Raw genomic sequence first — 26,293 nt, forward strand, 5'->3', positions numbered from 1 at the left:
AGTAGACTATCATCAAATTTCTCAACAGAAACTCTACAATCCAGGAGAGAGCGAAATGACAGACTCAAAATATCAAAATATCAAAATCACCGTCTCAAAATGTCTATTCAGCCAAGTGATCCTTCAAATATGAAGGAGAAATAAAGAATTTCCTAGACAAACAAAAGCTGAGGGAGTTCACCACCACTAGATCTGCATTATAAGAAATGTTGAAAAGAGTTCTTCTATCTGAAACAAAAAGGCAAAAGTACACAAAACTCTGAGTAAGGTAATAAATAGACAGAATCAGGAAACTAGAACTCTATTTTAGGAAAGGGTGTTAAACATTTAATTATAGCATAAAGGTTAATGGAAAAGAACACTAAAAATAACTATAACTACTATAATTTGGTAATAACCTCACAGCATAAGAAGAGAGAATTTCTGGCAGCAAAATTTTATAAAAGGGGAAGAGTAGAAGGACAGTACCTGCATGAGCAAATGAAGATAAGTTGCTATCAGTAGCAAAAGGACTAATTTATCTATGAGACATTTTATGTAAACCTCATGGAAACCACAAAACAAAAATCTAGAGCAGAGACACAAAACATTAAAAAGAGGGGAAAGTGAGCAAACTGAGAAAACTACCAATTTTAAAAGGTATAATGAGAGCTTGGCCAAGACGACAGAGTAGGAAGATTTTAAGCTCAACTCCTCTCATGGCCACACCAAAATTACAACTATTTACAGAGCAACTATTAATAAGAAAGACCAGAATCTAGCAGAAAAAAACTTCTACGATTAAGATATAAAGAAGAAATCATGAGACACAAAGGAGGGATGGAGTCACAGTATACTTAAGACCCATACCCCCAGCTAGGCAACCTACACATGTGAAGTGAACCACAATTGCAGAGGTACTCAGCAAGTAGCAGTCGTTCTGAGCCCCACAATGGGCTCTCTGGCCCAGGGGCCCTGTGTCAGGAAGATGATCCCCAAATGTTCAGCTATGAAGGCTGGCAGGGCTTACTTTGAGGAGACCCAGAGGGCTGTGGAAAATAGAGACTCCATTCTTAAAGGGTAAACACAACAATCTCACGTGTCCCAGGACCCAGGGCAGAAGAAGTAATTTGAAAGAAGGCTCATTCCAACCTGCCTGCTTATCTTGAAGAGTCTCTCAGAGAGGCAGGAGGCAACTGGAGCTCATCCTGGGAACACAGACACTGGTAGCAGCCATTTGTAGGAGCTCATTCTACCACCTGGACACTGGTGCTGGCAAGGAACATTTTGGAATCCTCCTAGCTTATTAGCCCCAGGACCCAGCCCACCCACCAGCCTGTTCGCAGCAATACTGAGACACCTCAGGCCAAGCAACTACCTGGATAGAGACAGAGCCCACTCACTAGCAGGCAGGCTGCCTTAAGACCTCCTGAGCCCACAGGAACACTGGGACATGTCCCATACACTAGTGCACAAGCACAAGTCCCAAGACACTCACCCACCAGAGGGTCTATACAAGCTTTTGAACACCCCAGACCACAGAGCCCACTGTGTAAGGAACTGGATCCACCAAATAGCGGGACACACTAGCTCCAGGATCTCTAGGGCCTGTAGTCAGAGATCCTAGGACCTGGCTCCTGCCCACCAGTGAACCAGAACTCACCTATGATGCCCAAGGCCCTGGCGCCACTCACCAGCAGGCCAACACCAGTTTTGGGGACACCCTAGAAACCACAACAAACCATGTGAAGAACCAGCAACACTCACCAGCAGGCAACAAAAGCAGTAATATCATCTACATCTGCAATAAGCAGTTAAGTAATACAAAACAAAAAGATGTAAAATATTATGTCAAAAACAGTAACTATGTGGAAAGGGAACTGAAATGCAGGGTTGTTAAAATGCATTAGAAATTAAGAGATTAGCAAGTTAAATATCATAGATGTAGATATAGATATTTTGCTATTATAAACCTCATGGTAACCAAAAACCAAAAATCTGTAACAGATATACATGTAAAAAAGAGAAAAGAATCCAAACACAACACTAAAGATAGTCATCAAATATCAAGGGGAGGACAAAAGAAGACAAAAGGGATCAAAAAAATCTAAAAACAATTTACAAAATGTAATAAGTATATAGTTATCAGTAACTACTTTAAATGTAAATGGACTAAATGTTCCAATCAAAAGACACAGAGTGGCTGAATGGATACCAGAACAAGACCCATATGTATGCTACTTACAAGACTTACTTCAGATCTAAAGACACACACAGATTGAAAATAAGGGGATGGAAAAAAAGTATTCCATGCAAATGTAAACGAAGAGAAACTCAGGGTAGCAATACTTATATCAGATGAAATAGATGTTAAAACAAAGACTGTAATAAGGGACAAAGATGGGTATTACATAATGGTCAAGGGATCAATCCAAGAAGATATAAAAATTGTAAATATATATGTACACCCAATATAGGAGCATCTAACTATACAAAGCAAGTATTAACAGACAAAAAGGTAGAAAATGACAGTAACATAATAATACTAGGGGAATTTAACACCCCACTTACATCATTGAACAGGTCATCCACAAAAAATCAACAAGGAAACACTGAACTTAAATGACACATTAGACCAAATTGACTTAATCAAGAGTATGTAGGCAATCTATAATTTCACCTTTTTAATAGTCCTTATCATTCCAGAGCTGTTTTTATCACTATTATTTACAAAATGAATGGATCACTGAAGAAATCAAAGAATAAATTAAAAGGTACCCAGAGACAAATGAAAATAAAAAACACAGCAAGCCAATATCTATGGAACATAGCAAAAATAGTTCTAAGAGGGAAGTTTATAGTGATACAAGCCTACCTCAGGAAACAAGAAGAGCCTCAAATAAACAACTTACCCTTACGCCTAAAGAAACTAGGAAAAGAAGAACAAGTAAAACCCAAAGTTAGTAGAAGAAGAGAAATAATAAAGATCAGAGCAGAAATAAATGAAATGGAGACTAAAAAATTTCAAAAGATCAATGAAACTAAGATTTGGTTCTTTAAAAAATAAACAAAATTGGTAAATCTTAAGCCATAATAATCAAGAAAAAGAGAGGGCCCAAATCAACAAAACCAGAAAAAGAAATTGCTAGACTAAGGGAAAAAATTACTCAAATAAATAAAATTAGAAATGAAAGAGGAGGAGACATTACAATTGATACTACAGAAATACACAAAATTATAAGAAAGTACTATGAACAAATATGCCAACAAATTAAATAACCTAAAAGAAATGGATACATTTCTAGGAACATACAACCTATCAAGACTGAATCAGGAAGAAACAGAAAATCTGAACAGTCCAATAATGAGTCAAGAGATTGAGGCAGTCATCAAAAATCTTCCAATACAGAAAACTCCAAGACCAGACAACTTTATCGTTGAATTCTACCTATCATTTAAAGAATTAACACCAATCCTCCTCAAACTCTTCCAAACTATCAAGGAAAACACTTCCAAATTCATTCTATGAAGCCAGCCTTGATACTAAAACCACAATAAAAGGAAACTATCAACCAATATCCCTGATATATATAGATGCAAACATTCTCAACAAAATAACAGCAAACTGAATTCAAGGATACATTAAAAGAATTATACACCATGATCAAGTAGAATTTATCCCTGGGATGCAAGGATGGTTCAACATATGCAAATCAATAAATGTAATTCATCACATCAACAAGATGAAAGATAAAATCACATGATCATCTCAAAAGACACAGAAAAAGCATTTAACAAAATACAACAACCTTTCATGATTTATAAAAAAAATTTAACAGTTTGAGTATAAAAGGAACATACATCAACATAATAAAGGCCATATATGATAAACTCACAGTTAACATTATACTCAATGGAGAAAAACTGAGTGTTTCCTCTAAGCGCAGGAATAAGACAAGGATGTTCACTCTCACCACTCCTATTCAACATAGTACTGGAAGTCCTAGTTAGAGAATTAGGCAAGACAAAGAAAGAAAAGGCATCCAAATCAACAAGAAAGAAGTAAAATTGTTGCTATTTGCTGATGACATGATCTTATATATACATAATCATGAAAAGTCAATCAAAAAACTGTTGGATTTAATCAATGATTTCAGTAGAGTAGCAAGATACAAAATCAACATACAGAATTTGGTTGCATTCCTTTACACTAATGATGAAGCATTAGAAAAAGAAATAAAGAAAACCATCCCATTCACAATAGTATTAAAAGTAATAGAATACTTAGGAATAAATGTAACCAAGGAAGCGAAAGATCTGTACAGTAAAAACTATGAGACTTTGCTGAAAAAAATTGAAGACACAAACAAATGGAAAGACATGCCATGTTTATGGACTAAAAGAATTAATACTGTTAAAATGTCCATAATACCCAAAGCCACTTATGTATTCAGTGCAATCTTCATCAAAATACTAAAGGCATTCTTCACAGAAGTAGAAGAAACAATCCTAAAATGTGTGTGGAACCACAAAAGACCCTGAATAGCCAATGCAATCCTGAGGAAAAAAGAACAAAGAACAAAGCTGAAGGTATCACACTTCCTGATTTCAAGCTACACTTCAAGTTATAATACTACAAACAGTATGTTACTAGGACAAATATAGATACATAGACCAATGGAACAGAATAGAATGCCCAGTACTAAATCCTGGAATATATGGCCAACCAACATTCAATAGGGGATCCAAGAACTCTCAATGGGGAAAGGACAGTCTCTTCAAAAATTGGTACTAGGAAAACTGGAAAAACATATGCAGAACAATGAAATTGAACTCCTATCTTATAGCACTCACAAAAATTAACTCAAAATGGATCAAGACTTAATTAAACAAAAGACCTGATACCATAAAACTCCCAGAAAACACAGAGAAGAAGCTGACCAATATTGGTCTTGGCAATGACTTTTTGGACACAATGCCAAAAGCACAAACAACAAAAGCAAAAATCAACAAATGGGACCACATCAAATACAAAAGCTTCTGTGTAACAAAGAAGAAAGATAGCCTAGAGAATGAGATCAAATTTTTACAAACCATGTATCAATCAGATAAGGGGTTAATATCCAAAATACATTAAGAAAGTATACAAGTTATTAATAATAAACCTGATTAATGGGCAGAAGAATTAAATAGACATTTTCCAAAGAGGAAATCAAAAATGGCCAACAGGCACAGGGAAGATGCTCAATATCACTAATCATCAGGGATGTGCAAATAAAAACTACAATGACATACCACCTCACACCTGCTAGAACAGCTATCATCAAGAAGACAAGAGACAAAAGAAGTGGTGAAAAGGTAACCCTTTTATACTGGTGGGTAAATTAGTTCAATCACTATGGAAAACAATTAGGAGGCTCCTCAAAAAATTAAAAATGAGGTCTAGCATACCAATCCAGCAATTCAACATCTGGGTATATACCCAAAGGAAATGGAAACAAGAGTTCAATGTGATATATGATATACCCACATTTACTGAAGCAGTATTCACAATAGCCAAGATACGGAAACAACTCAAATGCCCACCAATGGATGAATAGATTAAAAAGATGTAGTATATAGACATAGTAGAATAGTATTCAGTCATGAAAAAGGAGGATATCTTGCCATTTATGAGAATATGGATGAAACTTGAGTATATAGTCTAAGCAACGTAAGTCAGACAGAAAATAAGTACTGTATGATATCACTCATATGTAGAATCTAAAACTGTCAAACCTATAAAAAGAAAAAAAACAAAAAAACAAAGAGTAAAACAGTGGTTACCAGGGGATGGGGTTTAAGGGATAAGACTGATGGTGTTCAAGGGTACAAACTTGTAACAAGCACCAAATAAGCCATAGAGACCTAATACACAGTATATTGAATATAGACAATAATATTGTAGATGCTTGTAACATGATAAACATTATTACAATGACAACTATATTGCAATAAATATATATGTATCGAAGTAACACGCTATACACCTCACATTCACACAATGTTATATATCAAACTTATCCTATTTAAATAAGTAAATAAATAAAATATTTGGGAAGTTTCCAGATATCTTTCCATTAATGATTTCTAGTTTAATTCCATTTTGGTCACAGAACATCCTTGGTATGATTTCTATTCTTTTAAATTTGTCAAGATTTGTTTCATGTCCTAGAACATAGCTGATATTCTATATATTTGTTGATTTTCCTGACTGTTTGTTCTGTCCATTACTGAAAAAAATGCTGAAGTGTCTAACCCTAGATTTTTCTATTTCTGCTTTAAATTCATCAGATTTGCGTCATGTAATTTGAAGTTGTATTATTCAGTGCATACACATTTAGGATTATTACATGTTACATGACTCATTTAGTATTATGTAATGTCCGTCTTTATCACTAATAATTTCCCTTGTTTTGAAGGTTATTTTGCCTGTTATTAAAACCAAGCAGGACCCTGTGGGGTCCTCCCGGGTACAAAAGCTTTTCTATTACTAGTTTGTGGGGAAAAGATTTCAGCCTCCTAGACCTTCCCTGAGTTCCATCAAATAATTACTGATTAGGGGAGTAAGGAAATGCAGAAAGAAATAATAGTGCAGCATGGGTCAGGGTCCTGGTTCCCCCTTGGGGAATGTGCATAACAACCTGATACATATATCTGAATTCCTCTCCAGGAACTAGGGTGCCCACCCAGGTGGAGGATGGTAACTACAAGCTGAGCACAAGTACAGGGACCCAGACTGCTTGGAAACAGAAGGCTAAAGACTCAGATTCTTGGAACACCACCCTGTTACCTCACCACTAACCAATCAGAGAAAGGCGACACACCCTGAAGCCTTCCCCACAAATTTTGCCTATAAAAAGCCTTCCCCAAAAACTATCAAGGAGTTTGGGCTTTTTGAGCACAAGTTGCCTATTCTCATTGCTTAGTCCTGCAATAAATCTTTCTCTGCTCCAAACTCCGTTTTGGTTTGTTTGGCCTCACTGTACACAGGAAACAGAAACTTGGGCTCAGCAACAATATCAATATAGCCACTCCAGATTTAATTTGGTTAGTGTCTGTATGTTTTTGCATTATTTTACCTTCAATCTGTATGCAGTCATCTGCATAAATTGAATAAAAATCTGTCCTTCTCTTCACCGGGATATAATTGGACAAATTGATTGTGTAATCAAGGTCATTTCTGAAGAATCATATTTGAGAATATACTTCATTCAATCTGATACAACAAGTGCCCAGTCCCCACTAAGGACACAGAGGTAACTGGTATTTGGAAACAATGCTTACAAGCGTTCCTAGGCAAACTGTCTGGTGTCCATTGTTGTACACTGTCCCAGCATTACAGGTAGTAAGAAAGGTCACTGACTAGCAGGAAAAGGAGAGAGGAATTTGCCTACATTTCTAAGTATGCGGATGAAACCTGGTGCAAATAAATTTATTTTGTAAATACTAGTGATAAAAACAGCTCTGGAATGATAGGGACTATTAAAAAGGTGAAATGCTAGATTCCCTACATACTCTTCAGTCAGAATCTAATTTAATGACTTTAGCAGTTGCTTAACATAATCTAGCTCTAGATTTCTGGATATACAACAAGGAACCTTATGTGTGTTAACCATTCTGACTGTTCCAATGTAAATTATGAAGCCAAGTAGCACAAAATCACAATGAGATCAGCCTTTAATTAATCTACAAAAGTTATTTACAATCATAATAGGAGATTTAATTTATTCAAAACTTAGAAATAAGGCAAAAGTTGATTGCTGGACCTTGTAATATCATGGTTAGTACATTATTTATCACGCACAGCTAAGGGTCATTTGACTCTTAGGGGAACATACCTTTCACTGAATTACTATTTACTATTGATCAAGGCCAGACTATGCAAAGTTAGATGTTGCCTTTTAGAAAACTAATAAAAATGGAAATGATTCTTGTCAAGTAGAGATGTAAATGATTTTTGGTAGAACAGATAACTCCAAAAGGATGTCCTTATTGCCACAGAATATATTAACCAAGTTAAAATACTAGGTTTGTAGCCAACTTAGCAACGTAACTTCAGCATTTCTTGCTGCACTGACTACATGCATGTTGGTTTCTCACGTCTCTTTTGAGTGGGTTTTGTCATTGTGATTGTTTCCACATTAACATGCTAAAGAAAACTTGTACTTGGCTCACAATCTGTATGCATGAGAATTACATTTTTATAATTTTGAGATTTATACTTTCACAAAAGCATATTAAAATGTTCCATAAAAATGTCAATTTTGCTGGAAAAACAGGAACTCAGCTGAACTTTCAGGGACAATTCTCAGAACTTCTGTACCTATTTTTATTTCACTATTGATCAGATTAACTACTCAATTTTTACAAGCAATCTCAAGAATAATAAATACACTAACAAATAATAATCAACTCACCATCACCATCAATCCCTAAACATACCCAATCAATAAAGAGTGACCGAGAATAACTTTTAGAAATAAAACCAATTTCTTTGCTATGAAAAATTAAACAAACATCCAAATTTTTAAAATCATGTGCCAACACCACTTCAACCACCTCTGACCACACAATATGCAAGTAAAGAAAGCTCCACAGTCAAACCTAAAAATACAACCCCCTAGATAACCATATTTTAACCCAAGGTTTCAGGATACTCCTCAGTAGCCAGAATACAGAATAATAGTATAACTAAACACTGCAAGCATACAATCTAAATATGCTAAAATAAAACAATTAACCCTAAAAAAACCCAAATTTATTACAATAACGTATCCAACCCTACCACTTAAAATAAGTAAGACTTGTTACAAGTCATACATTATACATCAGATATAACAACCTTTTCATCTAGAACACGTATTTGCCAAAACATTACCTGTTGCTAAATAATTCAATATATATATTCTAACGAGGCATTTCTAGTTTGGATGTGTCTATTTATTCATGTATGGTAAGTCTTATATACAGAGCCTACATCCATACAGAAACCTGGAATATCAGGTTGATCCTGTTATTTTCACATATGGAAACAGCGTTTATATGTTATGTACTCCTATGAGAACAAATATTCTGAGTTACAGTAATTACAAATTCTCTTTCAACTAGCCCTTATACTAACACTAGTTACTAGAATGAATCTGAAGTGGGTAAGTCTATCCCTATAGATCCTTTACTTTTCACTATTTTCACATAACAAAAGATCAAATAAGTCCTCAGGATTAATATCAAATATAAATAAAACTCCACTCCACCCTTAGTACATAATCAAAAATACCTTAAGATTTATTTTCCTTATTACCCAATTACCTGATAAGAGAGCTACTACCACAGCTGACTCTCACACCGTGCTCTCTCCACTGCCACAAGTGCTAGCAGTGTAGATGCTTGCTGTTTGTACTGATCAGATGTTTATTTTCAAAATCAAAAACTCTAATAAGTTTATCTAGGTCACATGGATTCCCTCTAGACATATGATAACCTGGAAAATGTTAAGTTGTTTTGGTTTCTTTAACCATCTTGAGAAGGCAGACTTCACTTTCATCGAATGCAAATCTGACCTTTTATTTTATCCACTTTAAAATACTCAGGATAATTCTAAACTTTCTAACTTGTTATTTAAGCATTGCTATAATCTCCTCATAACATGTTTTCCCAGATTCTTGTCCCAATCTATCTCCCAACTCTCCCCTACCCCTCCTTTTGTCTCTCTCTCCTTCCCTCCATCTTTCCTTTCTTCTCTTTCTTTCCTTCACACACACAGACACCCAAATCCCCTCTTGCTCAAGTGTACTGTAATTTCTGAAACAAACCACCATCATTGCTCATGGTTCCCCTTAGTAATGATGTTCCCTCAGTTCAAATGATACCTTTGCATGAGGTATTCTGCAACTCCCTCAAGTAGAATCATTCACTCTTGCCTCAAAATTACACTGTACATAGCAAATACTTTCTATTTTACAACAGCTTTATTAGCCTATCCATCTCCTTCTTCCAGAATCCCCCATCCCCATTCCTCAGACTGAGTTAGAAATTGTTCCTGTGTGCTCCTGAGCAACCTGAAATTAACTTCAGCATTTATCACAATGTTATTGCAATTGCCTCTTTCTTATACTAGTCTGTGAACTCCGTTAGGGCTGGATGTGTATATATTCACCATTGTATACTATATGTCTAGTGCCCAATAGGCACTCAATAAATATTTGTTGAATCATAAGACAGAATCAATAATAAATGTTTCCTAGCCTGCCCCATTGATTGTGAGCTATTCAAAATGCCCAGGAAAATGCTACTTACATGGTAGGTACACTGTAAAAACTTTATGAAATACTTGGATAAAAAGGAACTAACAAGAGTTAGGTTTACAAGTTTGTCTTCAGAACTTTGAGTGAATGTAAAAAGCAGCAATTAGACTGACTGCATTATTGGAACAGCCCTCCTACCAATGCTATCTATAGCCCTGCTACCAAACTGGGATGAAAGTGTGTGTACACTTGCCTATCTTCATTTAAAGCCTTTATCTCCAGGAGCAGCACGTGACCTCTTACAGAAGAAGGAGTCAGTGCATGTCTTGAGCTAAGGAATGTGTCTTACCCGTGAATGTGAAAACCATTTGCCTGCATTCAGAGTCGACAGAAAATCCCAATCAAATAGGCTAGGGTGTCGGAGGGAGGCATTTGGCAGGACCTCGTTGATATTGGTTGTTCTTCTCAGGTTAAGGTCATGCATGAGAAAAGGCACATGATCGTAACTGCAGGCAGAGGGGGAAAAGAAGGGAAGAGGTAGATAGGCTGAATTCAGCCACCTTGGCAGATACAGTTCTCAGAAAGCCCATCAAGGTCACCAGTCTTAATAGGGTTCCTCACTCCCTCCCAAATCTCATCAAAGGAATCAGTACTAGTAATTTATACTTCCATGTCAATATTTTCCTGCCCAAGGAGGCAATCTTTTGTAGTGTTATTATAGTCATATCAGTCATAGTAAAAGAGTAGCTTCCCTACTCAGGGAATTTTTGGATCAAAAAAACAATGGGTAGAGTAGTGATCTGAGAGCAAGGTGAGTAGGGTGGAGATGGGGCAAGGCTCTGAGGACCCCGGAAACACACTAAGCAGGCACCCATACAATCTTTCTTTGTTTTGCTGACTCATTTACCAGTTGGCACCTGCTCTGAGTATTTCTGGTCCTAGACTCTTCACATCAGATGGCACCATTCTAGAAGTTCATTATCTGAAAATTCCTGTTGTCTCTTTGCCTTGAAGAATCTCTGCTTTTATGAAAAATCTCTCTTCCTTTCTCATTAAAATACATATGAAAAGAACTCTGTAATGGCCATGAAGGAGTAATAAGGGTTGAGACTTAGCCTCCTGCCCATAAACAACTAGACAATTGGACAAAATAACAGGATTAAATTTTTTAGGAAATAGACAGCCAGAGCACAATATAATGATCTCTGAGAAAAGGTAAAAAAATTATATAAGCTCTACCATTACCCAGGCTTCCTTCTTGCTGCTAAATACTGGAATGTGGCATGGGGCAAGGAGGGGGACATCTAAAAGGAACCCAGCTACTGTGCTGAAATGAGAAGGAAGAGATAAAATTAAGGAGAGGTCAAGACAGACAGAATTTGTTGGCTAGAGCCTCACAGAGAATGGAGCTATGCAAAAAGAAAGCATTTCCGGGAAATATGCACAGAGGTCCCTTGAACTATGGCCAAATAACAATTTGTACATGTATAGAGTAAAACTCGATGAAGCCTGCCAAGAATAACTTCCAAAAAAAGGAAAAACCAGAAAGTTCTAAGACAATTTGCAAAGATCACACAGAGGTGTGACTCTTTCAAGTTCTATCAATGATAGAGAAGAGACATCAATAATTACACAAGAATTCTTTAGAGACTCCAGAGGACCACACCTTTGAAATGGGGATAATTTAGGATTGGAATTACTTTAGAGTTTCCATAAAAGAATTTAAAATCAAGCCTCCACAAGATTACTTACAGGTGGAGTAGATAAGGATAGCTTCCCAGAGCAGGTGGACAGTCAGTTTGGATGGAAGTAGCGAATGGGGGAATGATGGGTGAAACTTTTCAGGGAGGGGTACCAGTGTGAGTAAACTCACAGGGGCAGGAAAGCCCAGGGACTACCCCTGAGACAATGAGTGGGACTTGGGCAGCAGTATTATACGGTATTAGGCAAATCCAGGACTAGGGTGAGGTGACTGAGGCACTCACCTCGGGTGCAAAAGTTAAGTTGCCATCAAAAACTTTAGTAAACAAGATAAATAATATTATATTATTAAAAAATAAAAATCAATGCAATGTATAATGAATGAAACATCAAAATTTTATATGAAAAAAATTAATTATTCAATAAAGACAAACTTGGAAATGATAAAGATGACAGAATTAGTAAACTGATATTAAATCATATAAAACAAAAATATAAATGATGTATATAATAGATTCAAAGGAACACATGAATATAATGAAGATATAACTCTAAGATATGAAAAAGAAAATGGAAATTCTAGAGTTGAAAAAATATAACTGAAATGAAAATTACACTGTATGAATTTAACAGCAGATTAGATATTACAGGTCATGTAAATATTAGTGAATTTGAAGATGTAGCAATAGAACCTATCCAAATGAACTATGAGACACATCAAGTGATATTATATATATGATTGAAATACTAAAAAAGAAAACAAACAGAAAAAAATGAAGTAAAAGTAAAAAACCCAAAATTTTATAAAAATTATGCATCAGCAGATCTAAGAATGTTAATGAATACACAAAAATAAGTATGAGTATACATACACATGCATATACCCCACAGTAAGGATTACTATAACCAAATTGGTGAAAAATTGAAAAGGAAGAGAAAATTGTAAACATAGCCACAGGAAAAGAAAATACATATTTAGAGAGAAATATATATAAGCAAAAAGCAGACTTCTCACCAGAAAACATGAGACATAGAAAAAAATGAAACAACATATTTTAAATGGTGAAGGAAAACAAGTGTCAACTTAAAATTCATCAAAAATGAAAGGAAGAAGAGATGATGCTGGGAAAAAGGCAGAGTAGGAAGCACAAGGAATCTATCTCCACACCTAGACAACAATTGCACCGGCAGACTCTGCCTGACGTAACTCTTCTGGAAATCTAGAGTATATTAAAGGCTTCCAAATTCCAGAGGAAGGCTTAGATACATATTGGGGTTAATTTCACTCAATCTGAGCTCACAGCACAGTAGCAGCTACTCATGACCCACCCCCAGCCGCATGGCAAACAACTGTGTACAGGTTCCTGGAGTAACGTGCACCACAGTTGGTGAAAGCCAGGATGGCAAAAAAGATCCCTTGTATCCCAAATATAGGGGATCTCTGCTCTGGCCTCTGATTGCTACTTCTTGTCACAAAAGGGCAGAGAGCTGGGCAACTATTGTTATTGAAACTTCTTCCACTGTTGCAAAGCCCTCACCCTCCAAATAAAGTGACTTCCACAAGATTTAAAGGGCCAGCACCCTTTTTACCCTCTTCATTATTTTCCTTTTCCTCTTTTAGAAGCCAGACATTAAAGACTAGCATGTTAAAAACAACTGCATATACGAGGGAAAATGAGAAAGTGGCTATATATGCCCAAGGATAAGATCAGAAAAACCTAACAAAACCTTAAGTTTACACCTCAGCCTGATCCATGGCACAGAGATATCCTACAAATTTCAAATAAAAAACAATAACAAAAAACAGCAAACCCTGGAGAAGGGGGAGAGTCTGATTTCCAGTGTTACCACATTATTAGACTCAAATGTCCAGTTTTCAACCAAAAAAAAAAAAAAAAAAAACCACAAGGCATACAGAAGAATCAAGAAGGTATGGTGCATTCAAAGAAAAAAAAAATCAACAGAAACTGTCCATGAAAAAGAGCTGATGTCAGATATACTAGATAAAAGACTTCAAAACAATCATCTTAAAGAAACTCAAAGAACTAAAGAAAGATGTGGATGAAGTCAATAAAACAATGTATGAACAAAATGGAAATATTAATAAAGAGATTTTTAAAACCCTAAAAATAAATCAGAAGGAAATTCTGGAGCTGAAAAGTATAATAAATGAAATGAAAAACTGACTACAGGGATTCAAAGGCAGATTTAAACAGAGAGAAGAATCAGTGAACTGAAAGATAGGACAATAGAACTTAACTGAGCCTGAGAAACAATAAAAAAAGATGGTAGAAAAGTTAACAGAATCTAAGAGATACCCTTACACCAAAGCCAGACAAACACACTGCAAGAAAAGAAAACCACAGATCAATATCCCTTATGAACATTGATGCAAAAATCCTCAACAAATTATTAGCAAACAGAATTGAGCAGTGTATTACATGACCAAGTGGGATTTATCCCCAAAATGCAAGAATGTTTCAACAGAACAAAATCCATCAATGTAGAGGAGATCAAGATGGCAGAGTAGGACATGAGGCTCACCTCCCCTTACAAATATATCAAAAATCTATCTACATATGGAACAATTCTCACAGAATACCCACAGAAAACTGGCAAAAGATCTCATACAAAAAGCTGCAAGAAAGAGCCCTACATAACTGGGTAGAACAAAGGGAAAATAGAAAAGAAGAGGAATCCAGGATGGGTCCTGCAGCCTAGGAGGGAGCTGTGAAAGAGGCAATGTTCAACCACCCTGGGAACTTCCTTCACCAGCTGGGAGGTCCCTGGGATGGATAGGGAACTGCAGGCCTGGAATTTTCCCAAGAGGAGTATGCCCAGGCTGGCTTGATGCCAAGCAGGAAAGAGAGGGACAAGCACTGATAGCTGCCATGTTGCCACATTTTCCAGCCTGGGGTCTATTGGTGTGCACAGCACCTGGGTGCTGAAATTCAGGCTTCAGCAGATAGGAATGGGGAGAGGACTTGGTTTGGCCTAGAGTGTGGTCCAGGCTGCAATTGGGGGTGCCCACAAGATGGAGGCTGATCCACATAGGAGCCCCATTATCAACATGAAGGGTGGGCATGGGCCCACCATAGAAGCCTCATTGTCATAGTGCTCATGACCAGGTGTGGCTCAGGCCAATGCACACACCAGGACTGACCTCCAAGTGGACTGTCGGCATTCCCGCAGCAGGGCAGTTTCCACAGGCTTTGGGAGCTCACCCTTTGTGAGTGCACACAGGTTGAAAGCAAGTGGGGCTGAAGCACTAGTTGATTATCAGCGTTCCTGCAGCAGAGACAGATCCATGGGTTGTGATCTGTCACAGAGTCACACGTCCCAATTGACAGCCCCTGGGGAAGTACACACAGAAGAACCTTTCCAAGAAGGAGTGCTCCAGCCCAGCCTACCTCACACTGCAATTTAGAACCAGATCTGGGGCTTCTACTCCCAACAACTAAGTAGGAGATCCTGCCTTTGAAAGTGCTGTGATAACCAGAGAGCAAAGAGGAGGCTCCACTCAACATCCAGTGCAGGTTCTTCTTGGTGTTATCACAACACCAAACACACCCCTTATAAAAGGAATGATAGCCAGCATACACTGAGGAAAGACATGGCAGACATCCATACCAAATACAGCCTTCACACAAAAAATACTGGATGCACACAGTATACACAGGGATGCTCCCACATAAAAATAGCCTTTCAAAACCATAGTAGATAACTGTTTCTCCTAAACTCAGAGTCAGAGCAATAGAAGTAAAATGAAAAAGCAGAGGAACTACTCCCAATTAAAATAACAAGAGAAACCCCCTGAAAGAACAAACAATGAAACAGACCTGACCAGTCTATTGGACCCTGAGCTCAAAAAGAAGGTAATAAAAATGCTAAAGGAACTAAGAAAGATTATCAATAGAACTACAGATCACTGTAACAAGGAACTAGAAACCATAAAGTGGAGTCAGTCAAAATTAGATAACTCAACTGCTGAGATTAAAAGCGAGCTACAGGCAATAAATAGCAAACGAAATAACGCAGAAGAACAAATAAGTGATCTGGGAGACAGAATAACAGAAATTACACAGTTGAAACAGCAGACAGAAAGATAAATGAAAAAAAAAAGAAAGCAACATACAAGGTATATGGAATAATATAAAGCTTTATATATACATACACATATATAAAAGAATGAATCACTATGCTGTACACCAGAAATAAATACATTATAAACCGACTGCACTTCAATTAAAAAAAAAGAATTTATGTAACATAATTTTTCCATTCTTTATTTTTAACCTATCTATATCATTATATTTAAGATGAATTTCTTCAGCATATATCAGTGTCTTTTTAAAATCTATTTTGCCATCTCTTGTAATTGGTATATTTAGGTCACTTGCATTTAATATATTTATTAATGTTATGATTTAAATCTGCCATTTTAATATTAGTTTTATATTTGTTCCCTCTGATCTTGTTTCTCTGTTTTCTCTTCTAGCTTTCCTTTTTAGTTATTTGAACCCCTTTTTTTTACCTACAGTGTTTTTTAGTATTTCTCCTTGCATAATTTTTGGTGTAGTTGTCCTAAAAATTATAATAAATATAACTTATTACATTCTACTAGTGTCAACATTCTACCACTTCAAGCAGAATGTAAAAAACTGAGCACTTTCTTGGTCCCTTTACCCTATCCACTTCCTTTATGATAGAGATGCCTTAAATTCTCAAAATGTATTGAAACCAGTATCAGACAATGTTATGATTTTTGCTTTTAATCATAAAACATAATTTTTAAACTCTGAAGGAGTAAAATTGTCCATTTTATGTATTTATTTATATATTATACTCTTCACTGCTCTTTCTTTATTCCTGATGTTCCAAGTTGACTTTTCCCCCTTGTTTTATTGAGATATAATCGACAGATAAACATTGTATTAGTTTCAGGTGTACAACATAATGACCTGATACATACATATAAGTTTACTTTGCAAATTATTTTCTTTTGTCTTTTTTCTTTTATTTCCATTTGGTTCTACCTTATTGCATCTATTTCTTTACTAAGACTTTCTAATTTTTCACTCATTTTATGAATATTCATAATTGTCAAATACATTTTATAATAGTTGCTTTAAATTTTTAGATAATTCCAATATCTGTTCCTCTTGGTGATGACATCTATTGATAGCCTTTTCTCATTCAAGCTGAGATTTTTGTAGGTTTTGGTATGATAGGAACTTTGGATTACATCCCAGGCATTTGAAGTATTAGGATATTCTGGTTCATATTTAAATCTATTTTAGCAGTAATCAACATGTTCAGTTTCAGAACACATGTCCTGGTCCATGTCTGTGAATTGTGCTTCAAATGCCAATTTAGTTTCCAAAGGCTTTGCAGTGCTTTTCAAGCCTTTACCACTATGTGCTACCCAAAGGTCAATCTAAAACCTGGATGGTATTCCAGACCACAATATTCAGGTATAAAATCTTCTGCTGTGCTGTTTCTATGTGATTTCATGTATAGTTTATACAAGGGTCTTCCCAGGATTTTATAAACAGGTCTTAAAAATTCCTTTCTGCAGAATGGCAATTCCTCAGAAAATTAAACATAGAATTATTATGTGATCCAGCAATTTCCACTTCTGGTTACATACCCAAAAGAACTGAAAACAGGGTTTTGAAAAGATATTTGTATACTCATGTTCATAGCAGAATTATTCAAAATAGCCAAGGAAGCAATCCAAATGCCCATCAGGGGATGAACAGATAAGCAAGATGTGGTATATACATACAATGGAATATTATTCAGCCTGAAAAAGTAAGGAAATCCTGCCACATGACACAACATGGATGAACCTTGAGGACATTACGCTAAGTGAAGTAAGACAGTTGCAACAAACAAATACTATAAGATTCCACTTATATGAATAAAAGTCACAGAGACATAAAGTAGAATGGTGGCTACCAGGGGTTAAGGGGAAAAGGAAAAGAGGAGTTGTTTAATTGATATAGAGTTTCAGATTTGCAAGATGAAAAGTTCTAGAAATCTGTTTAACAACAATATGAATATACTTAACATTACTAACTATACATTTAAAAATGGTTATGATGGTAATTTTATATTACGTGTTTTTAACACAATTTTCAACATGGCAAAAAAGGAAGGAAATTCTGACATATGCTATAATACAAATGAACCTTGCTTGACATTATGCTAAGTGAAATGAGCCAAACACAAAAGGTCAAATATTGTACAATTCTACTTATAAAAGATAACAAGAGTAGTCAAATTCATAGAGACAAAAAATAGAATGGTGGTTGCCATGGCTTGGGTGGAGAGGAGATCAAGGAGTTACTACATAATAGGTACCAAGTTTCAGTTTCAGAAGATGAAAAAGTTCTTGAGATGGATGGTGATGGCCATAGCAAGACAAGGTGAATGTACTTAATACCATTGAACTATATAACTACGATGGCTAAAACTGTAAACTTTTTTCAGTTTATTTTACCACAAGGAAAAAAGGACTTTCTCTAGAAAACTCCCTCAATAATTCTCTTCTCAGTCTCTAGCTGGGGGAGAAAGGAGAGGGGTACCACCTCTTAAATGAAGGCAGAAATGGAAGACAGGGATCTGCCCATTGTCTCTGGGGCCACAGCCCCAGGTGAGGGTCGGGGGTGACTTTTGTGCAGTGTACACCTGAGTAGGACTGACATAAAACATTTATACCCTGTTGGGCTACCTTCTCCCAGTCCTTTGGCTAGAAACAGCAGATTTTTGTAGGGGCTTCTTGTGTGTGTGTGTGCAGCTATAGGTGTTTCTGGGTTTCAGATCTCTCCAGAGATTCACACCAGGATATACAAGGGAATAAAACAAAACAAAAATAAAACAACAACAAGGAACTCACACCCTATTAATTAGTTTCTTCAATCTTAAAAAACCCAGGCAGTTCATCTTTTCATCACCTTTCAATGTCTTCTATCAGTTGCACTATGAATTTTGTCTTTTTTAATTTTTTAATCTTTTTGTAATTCTTGGAGAAAATAAAGTGAAATGTACTTTATCCACTTCATCTGGAACAGACATTCCAGTAACTGCTACTTTTGCACTCCCCAAGGTTCTATATTAACTCTTTTAAGTTAACCACATTTTACTACTTAGTAATTCTTGATATTACATTTCCCTGTTCTAGTAACTGCTGTGGTTTTGGTGTCCTGACTGAACGATGACTGATAAGCAATTTTTGTTAATGATGAAGCCTAGTGCTATGACCATCAATGTGGATGGTGGAGGTATGTGGAGGAGTCAATCAGTGGAAATGAAGACGTAGAGAAACTGAGGGTTGGGAGGATCATCTACAATGAAGTTGAAATCACAGAAGTATGAGAAGAGAGAATAACAATGTGTCAGAATCTTGTTGGCTCAGCACCATTACTGCATTATGCCATGACTGCCAGGCACCCAGAAGCTCTGACAGAACATCCAGTTTCAATCCTGATTCAAATATGCTGCATGGAACAGTTGTTATTGTTGGGTAATGTCAAGAATCCGTCTAGGGTCAGGGAATCTAGTTCTATCCTGGTTTTACTGTGTGCCTAGGGCCTTATGTCCTTACCAATACATTTCCTTTCTTTGAATCCAGATTCAAACCACTCATTGTGACACAGGATGTTCATTTCTTCTCTGTTTGCCTCACAGAATGGCTGTGAAGGGAGTAGTACACACCACATTCACTACCACAGCCATGCTACAGTCCACTTCTGCTTCCAGCTTTTCTAATTCCGGCTGCTCAGGTACATAGATTATACAGAAAAGCATGTCTTTTTGTCCTCACCCCTGCTCCGATCCAAGTCTTCCTTTGTTTTCCCCTCGACACTGCTATAGTCTACAACCCAGACGATTCTCCCTTGCATTTGCTAGATGAGTCTTTCTAAAACAACAGGTAATCTGCCCTCGAAAACCCATCATGGATGCCCATCACACATTTCGGGATCTCCACGATCCAGTCTCAGTAAGTCCTGCAGCCACATTCCCCCTCACACAGCTCTCTCTTGTCTTCAAAGCGTATTACTTTCGCCATCCACGCCTGTTAGCTCACTGATCTACAAACTTGTTACTTCTCACTTAGATGCCTTTGAATAAGCTGTTGCCTCTGCCCCAGTTACCCTCTTTCCCCATCTCTGCTTGGTAAAATATTTTTCCTCAGAACCCAAACACAGTTCTGAGCACACAGATCTTTTTCACAGAGTAGGAGATGGCTTTTTCCTCCTCCACTGAGGTTCCACTGCGTTTGCCTTACTCTTCTCCAGAAGGCAAATAGTCTTCGACTGTGGATGTGTAAATATGCCATGTCTCCTTCACTGGCTGGGAAGAACTCTTAGGCAGGACTCTATCTTACTCATTTGCCTCTCCCCTGTACTCAGAAGAAGGCCTGGAAAATAGTAGCTGCCCAGGGAATGTTAGTTAAATACATTGCTAAGGTGGGGCAGGGGGACAAGCTGTACACATGTTTACAGTGGGGAGAAATTTGAATTCTATGTGGAGACTATACAGAGTATGCATGGTTTATGAGCCCGTGACTGAGCATGTAGGGGTACAGATGTACAGTCTGTAAAGGAGAAGTGGTTCATGTATGTGTGCGATGTGCAGATGTCCCACGTGAACATGGGGGAAACTCCCCAGGGCTTGCCCTCTCTACAACTGGGGCCAGGCTGGAGTCCTCCAGGGCACTGGTCTTCCCTCCTCCCACCCTGGCCCCTTCTTTCCTACCTTATATGCACATCACTCTCTAGGCCAAAGGCTCCATGTTCAACAGCTTTCTCAAAGGACATCATGGTATTCTCAGGCCCCAGCTGTGGAAGACAAGGACATCGGGCCCTTAATCCAGAGTCTTGTCTGTCAACGTCCCTTTTAGGGTAGAGAGGGAGCCCAGTAATGAAAGGGCTTTTAGAGCAAAGTTTGGCTCCACTGGCTCTTTCTCCAAAGAGCCTGCCTACATTCTCCTTTACCCAATCTGATTTGGGATCTGCTCATCTGAGGCAATGTCACTGGGCAAAGTAAAGAGAAATGGACTGAGAATTATAATTGATTTGAGAATTATTTACATATATATGTAATTATATAATTGAGAAATATAAACAAGAGAAACAGATCTGGGTTCAAGTCCAATCTCTGCATTTAACTCCGTATCCTTGTCATCTCCAGCCCAACCCTTTACTTCTCTAGGGGTTCCTATGGTTCTTATGTGCCCTTCTCTCACCCACACACCCGTGCACAACTACACGCACCACGTCCATCATGCTCAGACCTACCATGGGTGCACCTCTATGTCCAAAGAAGCTCGGCTTGGGCCCCAATTTGTCCTTCTCTTGAATGCAGGGAGAATAATTCCCGAATGGCATCACATAGAGACACAAAAGGATAAGGAAAAAGGGCAATCCAACAGCCACCTGAAGAGCTGAAAAAGTTGGAAGGAGGGGAAAGTTACAAATAAAGAAAAAGAGAAATGGAGAACCATCCCAAGCAAATAACAGTCAGTAAATACCCAGTCCATGGGTTCACTGACTCTGTGGACTCAATGATCTACTCTCAATTTCTGTCACATCCCCACATACTTTCAGTGATTTGAAAGCACAGGACTATCCAAATAAAAGTATTATTATTGAGTCAATATTACTGCAAATACAAATTTACAAGTGAATAAACTGTACATGAGATGGGAAAGAAAGCAAGGAGGGGGAACATTAAGGAATACTCTCTCAAAAGGAGTAGTTTGATGGTTCTGAGAAAGCTCTGAAGTCCTTAAGGATCAGCCTAAAATACCCCTGTGTTTAAGGCAGTGAGGTATAGTGGAGGGACCACTATTTGACAGAAATCTGAGTTCAAAGCCAGACTCTACCACTTTCTAATTGTGTGACTAAGGACATGTTGCTTAACCTCTCTGAATCTTTCTTTTCTTCATTCTGAAAAAAGGAGCTAACCTACTAATAACATCTACCTCACAGAGTTGACATGACAGTGCTGGCTCATCAGAGGTACTCAATAAATACTAGGTATTTCTCCCTCACTCCCTTTCCTTTCCCCCTTCCCTTTCCCTTTCTCCCCCCCCCCCACCTCTTTCTCTCACTCACACACATACACACATAAAGCCTGACCATGGTACTTGTTATCACTGACCATTCCCCCAAAACGTACTTATTTAGACCTCTGAGGATTTTATCCATTTGTACATTTTTAAGTTACTACCTATGCTTCAGTAACTTTCAAATCTAGATCTCCGGTTCTAACCTCTTAAGTTCATGAGTATATTATATATCTTGTCTCTTTTTCCCTTGTAACATGTCATCTGGTGTCTTCTGATTCTAGCTAAAATTTAGGAAATGAAAAAGAAAAGAGTTCATTATTGTCCCCATTAGGCTCTTGTCCCCAGAAACATTTCTTAAAAATCACGCTCCACGTATACACACACACGTGTACAAACACACAACGGCAACACTACCAATCAAGTCCTTCTCTTGTCTGCATCCTTATACAAGTCAGGAAGCCTTGTTTAACCAGTAGTGAAAAAGAGAGACAGAGAGAGAAGATCCTACTGGTTTCTCAATAGGGGGGCTGAGAGCTACCTCCATTCTCAAAACATTGTGGTGTACAGCTCTGATCCTCTGTTGTTTCCATGATATTAGGGCAAAAAATGGAGAGGAAACCAGTGGCAGAAGTAGACATTTCTCATTCTGCTGGGAGTCCCAGGTGTGACACAGATTCACGGGGGGCCTGTTTTGAAGTACTAAGATGTAACCAGGGATAACTGTACCTGGTTCATTAGTTGAAACTAGTAATTCAATACAAACTGAAAGAACTGTGACTTGTGCCAACACTGGTCAAATAAAATTAAAACTGCCTCTACCTTCCCCTCAACCATTCCAATCCATCCCCAGACACTCAATGTGTAACAATAGAAAGTTTTTTTTTTTTTCTAGAAGGAGAATGCCACTTTAGAAGAAAGAAATGCTATGACAGGCTGTGTAGGGCTGTGAGTTTGACCAGAAGGAGCATGCCTGAGTAACAAGGGAATGAATTTCAAAGAGGTATAGTGCTGGCAACCTGCCAAGATTCTTCTGCTCAGTGAAGTACATAAACTAAAGCCAGAGCTGAAAGGATCAGGCAAGGTTCCACTCACAGGACATACCTTCTCCTTCCAAATGAATCAAGTAGAAGGCCACAGGCCAGGAAAGGAGAACCATCACAGATATGCTGCTCAGGTGTAGGCAGGGAGCATACACCTGGGAGAAAACCAAAAGTCAGGCTGAACACATCTGGATGGATAGTATTAGAACTAAGGATGATGCTTACCTGTAGTGAGAGCCCAATGGTGAGCCACCTGTCTTTCCAGTAAGTGCATAAAAGCCAGAAAAAAAACGAGCATATCAGAATCACTAGCAGAATCAGAATCTGGGGAAAGAAAAAGAATCTCCTGACTTCTAAGCACTAATCTTGGATTAGAACTGTCATTGGGAAAAGTATGTGTATCCCTACAGTGTCAGGGCCCTCATTTCCTCATCCTTTTAATCTAACTATCCTACAAATCCTCAGTATCAGATGGATCCAATAATTTATTTACCTCTTTGGTCCCAAGTCTTTGTTGTGCAACATGGATAGAGAAAAATTACACAGCTATGTAGTCTGATGCCATTACTAATTTATTATCTCCAGTTTCAGCTGGTCCCTCAACACTGCTGGGTATCTCTCAGTTTCAACAATGGCCTTTAAATACTCACTACTTTTTTATATGACTCAATACAGTCACAAGTAAATAATATTCTGTAATTGCTTTTTCAGTGTATGTTTTCCCCAACCATAAGCTTCAAAATGTCAAGGACAGTATTTATTTATAATTGTATCTTCACTGCCCTGCAGAATGTCTGACACATAGTAAACATCCAATAAATATTTGTTGAACAGATGAAAAAAATGTGTTGGCCAGAACACTTTTTAATATAATTTTTAAATTTTACATTCATTACTTATTCAAAACATTCTTCTTTTTCTTTTAACATTTTTATTGATTTATAATCATTTTACATCAAAACATTCTTTAGCTTGTTTTATTTTTAAAAATTTTTTATTGAAGTATAGTTGATTTACAATGTGCTAGTTTCAGGCATACAGCAAAGTGACTCAGTTATATACAGCCATATTATATAGATATATATCTTTTTCATATTCTTTTCCTTTATGGTTTACTACAGAATATTAAATATAGTTCCCTGTGCTATATAGTAGGCCCTTGTTATTTATCTATTTTATATATAGTAATTTGTACCTGCTAATTTCAAATTTCTAATTTATCACTCCCCTAACCCCTAATCCCTTTCCCCTTTGGTAACCATAGGTTTGTTTTTTATGTCTGTGAGTTTGTGTCTTTCTAATAAGTTCATTTATATCGTATTTCAGATTCCACATGTAAGTGATATCATATGGTATTTGTCTTTCTCTTTCTGACTTACTTCACTTAGTATGATAATCTCTAGGTCCATCCATGTTGCTGCAAATGGCATTATTTTACTCTTTTTTATAGCTGAGTAGTATACCCTGGTATATAATTATACCACATCTTCTTTATCCATTCATCTGTCGATGGACGCTTAGGTTGCTTCCACATTTTGGCTATTGTAAATAATGCTGCTATGAACATTGGCGTACATGTGCCTTTTCAAATTACAGTTTTCTCTGGATATATGCCCAGGAGTGGGATTGCTGGATCACATGGTAACTCAATTTTTATGTTTTTAAGGAACCTCCAGACTGTTTTCTATAGTGGCTGCACCAATTTACATTCCCTCCAGCAATACAAAAGGGTTCTCTTTCCTCCATACCCTGGCCAAACTTTTTAATGATGTCCATTCCAATTGGTGTGAGGTAATACCTCATTGTAGCTTTGATATGCATTTCTCTATTAGCAATGTTGAGCAACGTTTGGCCAGAACACTATTTACTTTATAGAGAAAGAACATTAAGACCAAGAACATACAACTTTAACCTTTTCCCCTTCTAATGTAGTTTTTCTACATTTGCGTTGCCCTCTAGAGAGGGCTTGGTTCCCTCCCTTCCATAACTCTGTATCCACTAAAGTAACTGAATCCATAATTAAATCTCACAAAATAACTCAAGGCATTGCTGCCTTCAATGGTTAACTTTCCCAAACATTTAAGAATGAAGTATTTCCAATCTTTAACAAACTCTTCCAGAGAATAAAAAAGAAGGAACACTCTCTTATGAAGCCAACAAAACACTGATACCCAAACTCAATAAGGACATTACAAGAAAGAAAAGTATAGGCCAATCTCTCCTATACATAAATGTATATAGATGCAAAAATCTTAAATAATCTTTTAGCAGACCAAATGCTTCACAACATAAAGGTTTAATTGTCAAATAAGAGTCACATGAATCTTACCCCACCCCAAACTTTACTAAATGATTTAAAGGATACAGGCAATTATAAGGTACAGACAAAACATTTTCCTCATGGAGAAATGTGATCCTGTCAAATGCAGCTACTCATAAAAAGGTCTTAAATATCTTTAGTATATTTATCAGGAGGTTGGGTTATTAGCATGCTTATGAAGAGTTTTGATTTGAGGTCATTCCTTTCATTCTGAACATCCTAAGTAGGAGAATAGGTTATAGGCCTGGTGTTACCCCTTTCCTTCAAGGTTTATTCTTTGTACACTGAAACTAAAACTCCAAGCCCTACAGAATCTCCCTTGCCAATAGAAGCAATCTCTCTTCCCAAGTCCAATAAGCCTAATCCTTCATGGTTTAAAGCTCCAATTAAGGTAGTCACTTTACAAAGGTATGCCCACTCTTCTCATATTCCATCTGCATCACTTCTCATTGCTGACAGACTCATAACCAGAATTAGATCCCAGAATGCCTCAAGAGATGAAGCCTTTGTTAAATTTATTAACAAAAACCCTGTAGAATATGTGTGGGAATGAATTCTAAGGGTGCTAGACAAGGATAAAAGAACATAATTTTAGGCCTAAAAAATTGATTGACACTTATCAGAGATTCTGAATTCAATATGCCAGAATCCAGATATTATACATCTTGAAGTAGTTCTAACTGTTTCATTTTCTGAAACCTTGGCTCAGTAGTGGCCTATGCTTGCAAAAATATACAGTGGGGGAAAAGACAGTCTCTTCAATAACTGGTGTGAATAAAAATAGTTAACCACATGTAAAAGAATGCAATTAGAACATTTTCTCACACCATATATAAAAATTAACTCAAAACAGATTAAAGACCTAAATGTAAGGCTGGAAATCATAAAC

The 26,293-nt window shown here is 37.1% G+C and overlaps 1 protein-coding gene across 1 annotated transcript in view; it reads right to left on the minus strand.

The window, feature by feature from the left end:
• LOC102505752 (glycerophosphodiester phosphodiesterase domain-containing protein 4) overlaps positions 1–26,293 on the minus strand; it is an 81,560-nt gene that overhangs the window by 41,191 nt on the left and 14,076 nt on the right. The window contains exons 2-5 of the mRNA XM_032489494.1: positions 23,146–23,239; positions 21,272–21,417; positions 20,730–20,812; positions 10,615–10,771 (exon numbers count right to left, since the gene is read on the minus strand). Coding sequence (XP_032345385.1) covers positions 10,615–10,771; positions 20,730–20,812; positions 21,272–21,417; positions 23,146–23,200 — 441 coding nt within the window. The 5' untranslated portion in view covers positions 23,201–23,239. The remainder of the gene's footprint in view (positions 1–10,614; positions 10,772–20,729; positions 20,813–21,271; positions 21,418–23,145; positions 23,240–26,293) is intronic.

This window comes from Camelus ferus, chromosome 10 (assembly GCF_009834535.1).
Source record: "Camelus ferus isolate YT-003-E chromosome 10, BCGSAC_Cfer_1.0, whole genome shotgun sequence".
In the NCBI taxonomy this organism is placed as follows: domain Eukaryota; kingdom Metazoa; phylum Chordata; class Mammalia; order Artiodactyla; family Camelidae; genus Camelus; species Camelus ferus.